A 12506-nucleotide genomic window follows, 5' to 3' on the forward strand; every position below is an offset into this window, starting at 1 on the left:
ACATTGATCTGCTGTGGCAAAATTCAAAGATTAAAAGTTGTTTAATGTTATATAATGAATCCACATTGCCGAGAAGTGACCATATCTTCTTGACATATGGTACAAGGGCAACTTAAATCACTTGGCAAGCGATAAAACATTAGTGAGGTGTCCCTTGAAATTCAGCCTTTGGTTGTAACTAATTATTTCTTTTTTTAGTTTTTCTGAGGGAAAAAAAAAAAAAAAAGTGTAATTATCCCAATAGGAAAGAGTTTAAGAATAAAATTACTTGTTTCAGTAAGTCTATGAAAAGAAGACATTAAAGATTATTTAAATATAGCTAATAGTTTGATATGAATAACATAAAGTTGGATCAAAGAGAAGACAAATGTCGTGTCTTGGAAGTAGTACTAAGAAATTGATCCCAACATTACTCAGACTATTATCTAGAAAAGTGTTAATTATGTTAATTGATAGATCTAGAGGTAACCACGATGTATTCAAAGTTCTTTTTTTAGAGATATTATTAATATCACTAACATTCATTCTCTCTGGTTCTATAAGAGCTTTCTGTGCCATAAAATGGTTTTAGCAGTCATTAGTACTGCATCTCAGGGTGCTAGTAAAAGCACTCTGGGTGATTTGTTAGTGACAGTTTGGTGATGTAGCAGAGAGGCTAAAGGGTCTTGCTGCACTTTGCAGCAAGAGTTCAAAAGCATGAGTTCACACTTGTCAGGTTTTCTGTTAATATAAATAGAAGACTACTATTGGGTGGAAGTTGGGAAGAGATGGACAGAACCAACAGCACTGGGATGCCTACGCTGTGCTAGCTGATGTTTTTGAAGCTTTTGAAGTAGAGCTTTTGAAGGTCAAAGAGAAATGTGTATCTCTTTTTTTTTTCTGAGGAAAAAAAAGCATCTATAAATATTCACTGCCAGTAATACTGATGGTACAATGCTATTGCATTGCTGAAACACTTCTGGAACCATCTTAAAGTTGCAGTTATGCCATGATTTTTACTTCCTCTTTGAAGAAGGCTTTTTCTGTAGTTCACGTTAAGTATTGCCACTCCTCCTACTTACAACATTCTGTATCTGTTTTTCCAATCAGCTTTAACATCTTTCTTTGCTCAGTCTCCTAATTCAGCTCCCTTTATAGTGATTATGAACAGAAAGAAAACTTGATAACCAAGTCCATATATATATATATATATTTTTTTTTTTTTTTTTCTGACCTAATTATTGCTTAACTCACCTGAGGCCAAGAGCTCCATCTTTCCTGGGAACATCTGGGGTAATAAGAACTTGGTCTTTAAACATTAACTCCCTTAAGGAAATAGGGAAGGAGGGAGAGTGAAGATTCACATAGAACTACAGAGCTACCATTTCTTCATACTTTGAGCTTCTAAAGTACATTGACAGTCAATATTGGGATTAGTATAGCAGAAGTGTCAGGAGTAGTTTCCATGTAGCAATCAGGAGAACTCAAAAACCTTCAGATTTCTTTCCTAAAGGGAAAAGGTGATTGCTGGGCATTTATCAGTGTGGACCAGTATCATTTATGTATCATTTCACCTTACCAAGTGAAGGAAATAGTTTCTATGCATGTATTTCCTTTGCCTAGGACTTGGGTTCCTAAAATACAAGGGTAAAATCTGAACAGTTTTAAGAGTCCTATGTTAAAAATAACAAATGTTGGATGGAATGAACTGTGTAGTCTTGCACCAGTTAGTCCCATCTTTAAACTGATGATTCTCTTTCATGCACAATGTATAAATTCTATATATACACAATTTCTTTCACCTTTATTTTCCTATTTCCATATGCAAAAGGGAGATAGGGCTAGTAGTAATAGAGGAAAGGGGGAGAAATAGGTGATTTGCACTTGCAGACTGAACACCTTGAAATTAGACTTTGTGTTGGTATTTCCTTTGGATTTTTGGGGAGCTTAAAGAATCCAGGAAAACCAAAGCTATTTATGTGAAACGGTATAGTAGTGATAACAGAATTGCTATTAAAAAAAAAAAAAAAAGGCAAAGAAACTCCACCACTTTTCTGTCCTTCATATTCACATTAAATTCTACAGACTGGAGAAAGAAGCAATTTCAGGTGTCGGATTTCATCAACTACAGCCACTCTGAATCAGCTCCTTGGCTTCTACTTACAGCTATGGGGTCAGCTCATGGCGACCACATTCCCTTCTGATCACTGGTTCCCTAAATCTCTTGCAGACAGCAGCAGGAGGTGTGAGGCAAGGAACTGAAGGACGAAGAAGAGTAAAAACTTAACTAGGCGTCAGATGGACAGCATGACTTCAATATGGCATTCTAAAAAACTTTATATTTCCTGCTCCAGTCATCCCCAAGGAATGTAATTTTTCTTTTTTTTCCTTAGTGATCTCGGTCTTTTGCAAGCAAGAAGCATTTCGGAGAGAAAGCTCTTATTTTCTTCTTTAACCTTTTAATCATTTTAGGTGCAAGCAAGTATGTATCAGCATCAAGCATCCATACCCTATTTTGAAGCATCTCAGGCCAAACTCAAATCAAAAATAATCCATGCTGCCCACATATTTTATTTCAGTAAAAACTGGTTTCACCACAGGCTAATATGACATGGGCATACTAAAGTAATGGATGCTGAATGAAGGTTAAAATGTGCTTGACTAAGAAGGTTATGTTGATTTCATCTAGACATAATTGAAATAAATTTTTTAAGTATACTAGTCTACATTATATATATATGTTTCTGTATGGGATTTTATAATAGGAAACTTTTAAGTTTGATGTAATGATTTATTAATGTATACCTCAAAATACATCTGTGCTTTGCATTTTGGGAAGCAAAACATACACACAGAAAGATACTATATTTCTTGAAAGCACATTTACTAGTAACTGGATATGCTTTGAGTTGGCTCTTGTATTTCATTAACAGAATGAAATGCCATTTACAATAGTGATGTATGGTAAATAATGCTGAAATCATGTCACATTTTAATTGTTTTAATGTAATTACTTCATCCGCATCAATTTATACTTGATTAGAGAATGCACTTTATTTTTTCTTTTTATTGTTTTTTTTTTTTTTTTTTTTTTTTCCAGTGAAGGAGAGGAACAGGAGAAACAGACCACTACTAAATATAAGGTTTTGAACTCTTAATATTTTAACCAACTTTCCACCCCCACATAGTTTAAGAACAGATTAACAATAAAAGAAATATCTGTAGCCAGTTAATTTGCAAAGATAAAAACACTACTTCCTTTTACATATATTTAATCTTGCTTGCTTTGGACATCTGGAAATGTTGTGTGAAGTGGTGTTGTAGGTCTTTTCTGATAGGAGAAGAGATTTTTTGGCATCCAATTTTATTACATTGATTAGCATGTTTAGGTGGTCATCTGGAAAATTAAACATTTCTACAACAGCTGAAGAAGAAAATGTTTGCCTATATTCTAATCACTAATAGATTGTAACTAGTTACCTCTGATCCAGATAGATTATTTCTACCCAGATGGTTTCAATTTTTTAAGGGGAAAAAAAAAAAATAAAATAAAATAAAAGAGGAGAGGGAAGCAGCTACTATACTTGGCCAGGGAGAATTTGTAATTTCTGGGTCTTCTTCAGGAATCTTGACTTTTTTTTTTTTTTTCTCAATAACTGCCAACCTGTGTTTGTAAGCTAGCTTCTGGGCACTTCAGATCAGCATTTAGCATTGTAAACACCGAGCATTGAAACGTCTTACAAAAATCATTGATCTATGTGTATACGTACAGATACATATATCCAGTAAATTAGAATGCATTTTGTATTTTCATGTGGTGCTGCAGAATTAAAAGGCATTAAATTTCTATACTAGGTTATAAGCAGGATACGCATCACCTTACGCCAACATTCAGACACCACTGAATTTAAGGCATTTTAACAAGAAGAGTAGTGTTTTAATAGAACTATATTTAGACCAATAAGATCAAACAGATTTTTTCCCCATACTTTTTACAATTTGGAATGCTGTTAATAGGCGATCAGGACAGATTTTAAACAAAACACAAAATCAACATTAAAAGTCCCCAGGACAGAAAAAGCATAAACTATCAAAAGAACATTTTATTCACCATGATCTTCATTATTGTCAGGACTTTAAAAAAATATATTGTATTTTATGAGAAGTTGTAGTACTGTCAGTCAGTGCCAGGGTCTACACAAGTACATATCTGTAATTATTTGAATAATTACCAAAACACTTGCATAAAAAGAAAACTAAAAAGCTATATTCCATCTTTATTTAACTATTAATTCCAAACAAATTGCACCGGAGATAACTTTAATCTTATATTCAAGTTTGTTCATTATAAAGCAAGATGATACAGGATTAACCTTTATGCACAATCTACTAATATCACATCAGAGCTTTTTGTAACAGACAAGTTAGAAGAACTCCCATGAGTCCAGTTTCAACAGATAATGTATACTTTCATTTCAATACATGGCAATTATTGAGAAGAATTGACTATGCATTGAAATAAGAATGCACCTTGGGAAATAGTGTAAAATCATAAACATAGTTAATGTCTGGCCTGAAATTAATAATTTAGACCATTTTTCAATAAAGCATTTGTGATTTGAAAACTAATTTTCTTCCTTCTTTCCTTCCTTCTTCCCTCCCTCCCTTGCCATGCTTTGTAAAGCTCTCTACTATGCATTTAATACACTGCTGTTCAAAGAAACCGTTTCCCCACACAGTGGATAGACAGCAGAATTACCTTTCATATAAAGGAAAATGTAAAATTATAAAACTATTAAAAAGTATAGAATCTGTTTTGATATATTCCTCTCAATTTTTTATAAAGAAAGTAATTTTCAATTATTAATATTTCTTTCCCTAAATTTAAATCCAGACTGAATTTTGAATTATACCTTTTCAGTTTCTCTAATTGTGAGTTTTGAATGCTAGTCTCTTTTGCATTATTATACAGGCTTACTTTCAACCTTTAAATTCAATTTCTATCATTAAAAAATATCAAGGTAATAGATGGTATTTTGTATCCAGTCCACAAACATGGTGACTCGAGTATACACTCCTGGTCGTTCAGGAAGTGCACATTTATAGCCAAATGATGTTACACCTACCAAAACCCACTTGTTACCATCTTCAAACATCAGAGGGCCTCCTGAATCTCCCTGCAATATGCAATTCAAAAGTTAAAAGTGAACAGTGTCAGCTGTTAACCAGAGGCTGTTGGTTATAATGTGTTTTTTTTCTTGATGATCTTTAATCATGAACACTGTATCTTTTTATGCCTTGGACACCAGAAATTAGAGTAATGTGGATTCTTCCATATAGAAAACACAGAAATAATCTATTTTAAAAAGTTTATATGTAATCTCTCTATATTTATAATCTATAAATAATCTATGATTTTTTTTTTTTTTTTTTTAATAATAAAAAAGGATGTGATTTTAAACTCTCATTGGTCTTTTAGTAGAGGACTGAGTTTCAAAAGATTATTATACATTTATATGTATATATACATTTGTTGGTGGTAAATACCTTCATTTTGCACAAAGCTTGGGTAAATGTGTAGAATTATTTTCCAGATGAGTCTATTTAGCTAAAATACAGTTCTATTTTCTGTCCCCCAACCTTTGGCAATTTCAAATTCAGAGAAAATGATGGCAAGATTGCCAGAAGAGGAGATGTACTTTTCTGCCACCTCTTTCTCAATGGGTTAGCAGATGCAAGAGAGTGCAGGAGATAAATTTAATTCATCCCACAGCCTGAGTGACCTTTCATGTCTTGTTTTGATGAAAAAGAAAACAATGATTATTTTTTGTTGTCTATTCTGGAGCTAGTTAGTTCAACCAGTATTACTGTTGTCTTCTTTAGGTTCTTTGAAGGGAGCTTTAGGGAAGAGTTCTGTGGGGACTCAGTTATTAAAATACTTCTGCCCATAAATCTAGAGCATCCACAAAAGTTCAAAGGCTGTGACAGCAGCCTAAAGGCTGAAGCAGTATCAGGAATAACTTGTTCCTCTTTGCTCATGGTTGAATGGCCATAGATCGCAATGTTGGTCACTTGTACTCTTTATCAACCTACGGCGCTACACTTTTTTTTTTTTTTTTTTTTTTTCAGTTGTAAGGGCAGGAAACAAAAAGGAAAGCTACAGAGGCTGAAGGAAAGGAAAATGAAAGTAAGCTTGCATACACTCGTCTTTGACTGAAGTAGCCAAAGTCACTGCACCTGATGAAGGCTTAGGCCAGGGCACTAAGGCAAGATCAGTTATGTGAGAGTGTTCCTTATCAGTCTTGAGGAGAGCCAGACAATCTCCATGCTGTAGATTCCACATTACTGGAAGAAAAATGTGTTGGCCTACTCTGACTATGCCCTCAAGGATATGCAGTGCATTAAAAGCAGAGCGGGAATGGACAGAACTGAAAGCCCCAGTAAACAGCCTCTCCAAAATACTGTGATGTTCACTTATAAAACATCTCCAGAGCCTACGTATTCTGGGGAAAAGCATCATTGCTCTCTCCCTTTCCTTGGGTGAGGTATTTTTGAGATTTTGCTTTATTGGTATTTATTTCTCTGTACCCTGCTTTTTCCTAAATGTGTTCCCTTTTCCTCCATGGAATTACTCAGAACTAATTATTCAAAGTTTTGTTCAGAAAATTTCCAGTCCTCATAGTTATCTCTCTATAAGGTTACGTCAAGATGATGCAAAACAGATTTTTATTATAACATGTATCCTAATAAAGTACTAATTAGGCAAAATATTGTGAGTAGAAATTATATTCACAGTGATTCACAGTCCAGGTTTTAATGACTGGAGGATCACTTTCTCCCATAATTAAATGTACCGTGTGCTTGCAGTGAAAATGAGTCATTTATCCTTACCTTACAGGAATCTATTCCTCCTGTGTCATAGCCTGCACAGATCATATTTTCAGTAATACTATATTCTGGCATCCATTGCTGGCATTTGTCATTTAAAATGAGAGGGACCTCTGCTTCTTGCAATATATTTGAAGAGGAACCTGATGAACATACAGACTGCGTTTACTTCCTTCAATAAATACGTACAACATGCTCAGAATACCAATAATTTTGTTCTTGATCCAACATGTTGGGCATGTTTCCAAACAGTAGGAAGCCCTGCTGCACTGCTGTATTATTCAGGTTTATGCCCCTGAAACACAATCACTGATTAAATGGTGCTCATTAACCGAATCCTGTCTTTCATTTGTGCAATGGGACTGAATTTGGTTATAATTGAATCAAGGTTATTAAAATCAGTGACTATGAACTTACTGTGGATAGGTCTGAGAGCTAATTAAAGGCTTAGAAGCTTAGATTGCCCAATGTTTCCACACTATTCATTGTATAACTTTGACCAGGTATTTCTAGTTTTGATAAAAATTTCTGTTACTGGTTTCCAACTGAAACTTTAATTGCAATTTTACTCTGAAAATTGAGGTGCAAATATTTATAAGCAACCATGGAAGTGAAATGGCATGTTCATTATTTTACAGAGTTTCCAAATTTTGAGAAGGGGATATACAAATAGAATATACATTTCACACTACAGTCAGTATACGTGCTTCTGAAGAAAATCATTTGCACATTTTCAGAAACACTGGGCTTTCTTCCCTTCCCCTTCCTTTCCCCTCCCCAAATATCTTGAAATAAGATGTTCATATTTCATATTGAGAAAAGCAGTAGTTGTATTCTCCTAAGTGGGATGCAGTAAACTTTTTCATAATTTAATGGTTGTAGATATGTTTTTTTGTTTGTTTGTTTGTTTGTTGTTTTGTTTTGTTTTTCATAATAAATATGTTGTAACTCTTCTACTTTGCTTTGGGGAAGAAAGAGTGGGTGAGTGGGATAGCTCCAAAAATTCTGTATGGAGTACATCTCTAATCTGTTTTGCTCCTGTGGAATCAGGAGCAGACTTTCCCTCATGGCTTCATGCCTGTTATAATTTTCCCACAGATGACTCACCTCCGCTTGTAGTATCACCCCAGCCAGCAATGAAGCAGCTAGTTCCTGGCAAAAAGTGTTGATTTTTTTCTGGTAAGCAGACAGGTTGTATGTAGTCTGTGAATGTGAAATAAACAATCAATTTCAACCTCTTTCCTGTATTCTGTTTTTTATGGAGTCACAAAAGAAAATGTTCATTAACTCCAATTCACTTTGGGGAGCAAAATAACCAGGAAGTACTGGATTGATTTATTAGGTTGTAAAAAATGTACAGCCATTCCATCACCTCATAGTTAAGAGCTTAGCATAATAGAATAAATATATTTTTTATGATAAAATACCAACTCACTTATTTACCTGTATATTGCACTTTGTACTGAAGATGCATCAGAGCAATATCACTGTCTTTTGTAAGCTTATTGTAATGAGGATTTATAATTATTTGATTGATGTATCGAACTACTGTTGAGGGGTGTGTCATATTCAATTGGTCATGCAAGCCAAGAACTGCCTTCCATTTAGATGGTTGTAAATGCCTCCTAGAAGTTGCAAGGAATATTCACAATTTTGAATGATTAATGAAAGTTCTGAAAAATACGTTAGATAAAATGCTAATCTTTAACCTCCAAGCAATTCATAGCATGTTCACATTTTCTCAAAATAAATATGAATATGTAGTGGCTGTGCTTATAATTTTGTGATAGTAATACCATTTTAAACATCCATATAGTAGAAATACGTGGTTGATTCTTGATGTTAAGCTTATAATGCATTATTTATAAGAATTAATCAGATAGCAATGCAGTGGAGGAAAATACATCAACTAAATTGCTATGGCTTTTTAAACATTGGGAAGAATACTGCTGGCTGCGCATAATGCAATTAATATTGGTCCCAGTTAGAAAATTATTTTGGAGTTATCTAAAGAATAATAGATTTACAATGTTGTAGATAATGCTTCAGCTCACTGACTCAGAAAATTGGTCTCTTAATTTTCTTATCTAAAGTGAAAACAATATGTTTAGACAAACTATGGCATAATCTTATTTATTTATTTATTCATTTTATTCATTTTTTTTCCCTGGGTTACATATTTGAGACTGTATCTAAGTTAGAGAACTTATGTATTTTTTTTTTAATCAATCAGTTAGTATTTTCAAAAATATATTTTCAGCCATATCGCATGAAATTGGTTTCTGCTTATCTTTTAGTCTGACAAGAGGTTATCTTCTTCCAAATTTAAGCATTTAAATTAAATATTCAGAATTAAGGGATGCAACTGGAAGCTTGCACTTAAGGAAAACTACAGCAAAGTCAAGGTGATAAAATGAGATTTAAGTGAAAAGAGAAAGGTGATATAAGTGAAAAGGAAGCACCAAAATAGATGTGGACTTATTGTGTGCAAACTAAGAGGGCTTTATCCTCCTAATTTCAATGACTTTGTGACAGGAATATGGCTCTTGTCATACAATGAGGAGGCACTCATATATTGGCATAGTCTGTACAGCATTATTGTTAAGCTATTTATAATTAAAACTCTACTGTAATTTTGAACAGAAATGTTTCTTTTTTGCCATTCCAGTTTCTGGGTGTCTTCTACATAATGTTTCTATGATAGACGTTATGGAGGCAAACCTTAGAAACTATTTTAATATGTATCACTTCTTTGAATGGTACAAATAACACCAGCTAGAGAGCATCCAGTATTGTCTAATCAATGCACATAAATCAAGATTCATTCCAATTACACACAGCTGATCTTGATCAATGAATAGCAGTATAAAAGAGGGACAGGCAACACTGAATATACCTTTCTGAAACACCTTGTCCTTTAGAGCATTTACAGAGACTGAAGTAAGTAATGGGGGCCCAAATTGCTCATGGTTTAAGTGCAAATGCTTGGTATTAATACCATATGTTCAAAATGTAATTCTTCGTTGTTCAGAAAATGCTTCTTAGTTTCCTTGATTCTCTGCTTTAGAGTACAGATTGAGGATTTCCCAGTAGGCAAAAGAGCCTTTAGTCAAGCTCCATGAGCTTCAAAACACAGTAATTAAACAGTGAGCAAGATTTTAATTTTTTGTATCTGTATCACAAGTTATTCATTATCTGCTGCCCCCTTAGTGAACCTGCACATAAAAAAAAAGTGTTTCACCATCGTTCTTAAAATCAAAAAGAAAAGACATGGCATGGATGTAATATGACAATCTCAGCTAGTTGGCATGATGCCCCGTAGTCAGTGGAGACAAAGATACACTTGTGAATTTATATTAATTTACTTCAAAACATCTAATAAGCCTCAAAAAAGTGTAATTCCTGAGTGTTTTCAGTACAATCCTTTGAAAGTATGCTTTTCTCTGTATAGGACTGACTGATGGCTCAGGACTACACTTCAACCCAGCTTTACTGACAGCCACTTGCCATTAGGATACTTGCATGTTGAGGGAGTAATAGCATGTGCTAATTTATGAGTGCATTGAACATTACCCATATACACAGTGTGCTGCTGTCACCAGCCATTCCTCGCTGACAAGGGAGGCTCCACAAAGATGCATGGAATTAAAATGAAGTGAGACTACCCAAGGCCAAGCTTCTCTTCTGGCATCACTTCCACCTGCAATCCTTGTTCTATTGTTCTGAGTTACCAAGCGTTGTCCACAAGCTAAAATAACAACAACAACAAATAGTGGTTTACATATGTTTGTAGGGTAATGTGGTACATTTTATTAGAATAGTTAATATTCTTGGAAAAATAGACTTTGTACTACCTGACCTGCTATTCAAAAATGCTATTATCGTGGAGGAAGTCATTTCATAGCTGAAATCAAAATGAAACTTTGTAACTTGGATTTAGATGTATTATCTTCTGAGACCTTGACATTTATATATATATATATATATATATATATGATTTCTGTATAGATTCAAATGCAGTGTATACTTAACTCTGAAAACAAGTGAAGATTATAAATTTTTCTGTTTATATAATTATAAATACAGCTTTTATAGTCCATTCCCTAACCTTTCAATTCAAACTATAAACATTATGCTTTATGGACTGAACAATCTGATTTCTGTGTTAAACATTCCCAAGGTGTTTGTACTTACGTTTAATGTTACATTGCAGATGAATCACCTGGTTGTTCAAACAGTGTTCTCTAGAATAAAAGTATAATTAAATCACAAGTATCTGCATACCAGGTAACAATCTCTCTAATATATATAAGCACTTAAGTTTAATTAGTTTATCAAACTGTTAAACATAGTATTTTGGCTACAGTCCTCCATGCTTTAATTTTTTAATTATAAATACAAAATATTCTTTTATATATAATATTACATGTATATGTTCTTCTTTAATGGACACTTAATTGATGCATGTTTTGGAAATAAAAGTAGATTTCACTTGTGATTTAAGTGAACAAGTCATCTGCTTATGACAGATTCTCAACAACATTGTAACAGGATATGGCAATTTTTTCTGCCTTTTGAGAAGTTTTCAGTAACTAACCACTAGAGATCAGTATAACCAAAGAATTTTTAAAAGGGGTTAGTTTGGTATCAATGTATCTTCTTTACTAAGATTACAGTGCACTATAAAATACATAGCTGCGTATAGAGGGTTAGGAATTATTTAGCAGAGATAAAGCCGGAGCCTGAACAGCATGAGACCACAGATCAAAACAACTTGAGCATTTCTGATACCCAGAGGTTTTAAGATTATCTTCATAGCTTGTAATGAATCTGAACACTTGGGACAGTGTGTGTGCCAGCAATTTAAATCTGATGCACACAGAAATATATCAGAGAAAAATAAAAAAGACTGCCAAAGGCTAGTTCACAGTATCTCTTTTTAAAAGAGAAAAAGGGAAGGATTCTTTAAACATGATGTGATATTATGCATCCCTCACTATGTTTACACTAAAATTTGAAATCTGTTGTGAGGGGGTGACATGACCCAGCATTTTCACAATGGCATAGTGGTGCAAGAAGGGCAAGTGAGAAGAAGTAACCCTCTGCTCCACTACCCAATTAAATCTGCACCATGGTGAAGGTGAGCGAGTGAGATATGCCTCTAGCCTTGTATTGTATCATATGAACTATTTGACATGTTAGATTTGTTCTTTTTTTTTTTTGGGGATTTGCATATAATTGGGTCAAATGTATCTCCCACCATCACTGCCTACTGATTGCTTTCATATAAGGTATTTATGGGCTTCTGCTTTATCATCTTTTTGGAGTGAGCTCACAGTATGAAAACCACTTCTTTGCCTGCACTTCAGTTTACTAGTCTTCGGCTACCTCTCGGTAAACTCGGGAGACTTCAAAAGGCAACAGAGGCATTCCATGGGCGCTGCATACACATCTTATGTGACCCTCTGAGTGCAATCCAAGGAGCATGCAAGGCAGAAATCTAAAATACATGGGACATCTGTGATTATAGTCTTCACTTAGGAATGGCAAAAGCAATTATGCCTGTGGCGTCTGCTCATGTATCTTCAAGTCATGATTTTGACCTGTACAAAGCTATTTTTTGTACAAGAAATACATTA

The 12506-nt window shown here is 34.1% G+C and overlaps 1 protein-coding gene across 1 annotated transcript in view; it reads right to left on the reverse strand.

Annotated features, from left to right (window-relative positions):
• Nucleotides 1–4985: 4985 nt before the first annotated feature.
• Nucleotides 4986–12506, reverse strand: part of TMPRSS15 (transmembrane serine protease 15) — a gene marked incomplete at both ends in the record, with an annotated part of 56041 nt that continues 48520 nt past the window's right edge. Inside the window, 6 exon segments of the mRNA XM_082784831.1 lie at nucleotides 4986–5156; nucleotides 6871–7010; nucleotides 7975–8070; nucleotides 8311–8492; nucleotides 10441–10615; nucleotides 11062–11111. Of these exon segments, the coding sequence (XP_082640957.1) occupies nucleotides 4986–5156; nucleotides 6871–7010; nucleotides 7975–8070; nucleotides 8311–8492; nucleotides 10441–10615; nucleotides 11062–11111 (814 nt within the window).

The sequence above is a fragment of the Aythya marila genome (assembly GCF_965140915.1).
Source record: "Aythya marila genome assembly, chromosome: 1".
NCBI lineage: Eukaryota > Metazoa > Chordata > Aves > Anseriformes > Anatidae > Aythya > Aythya marila.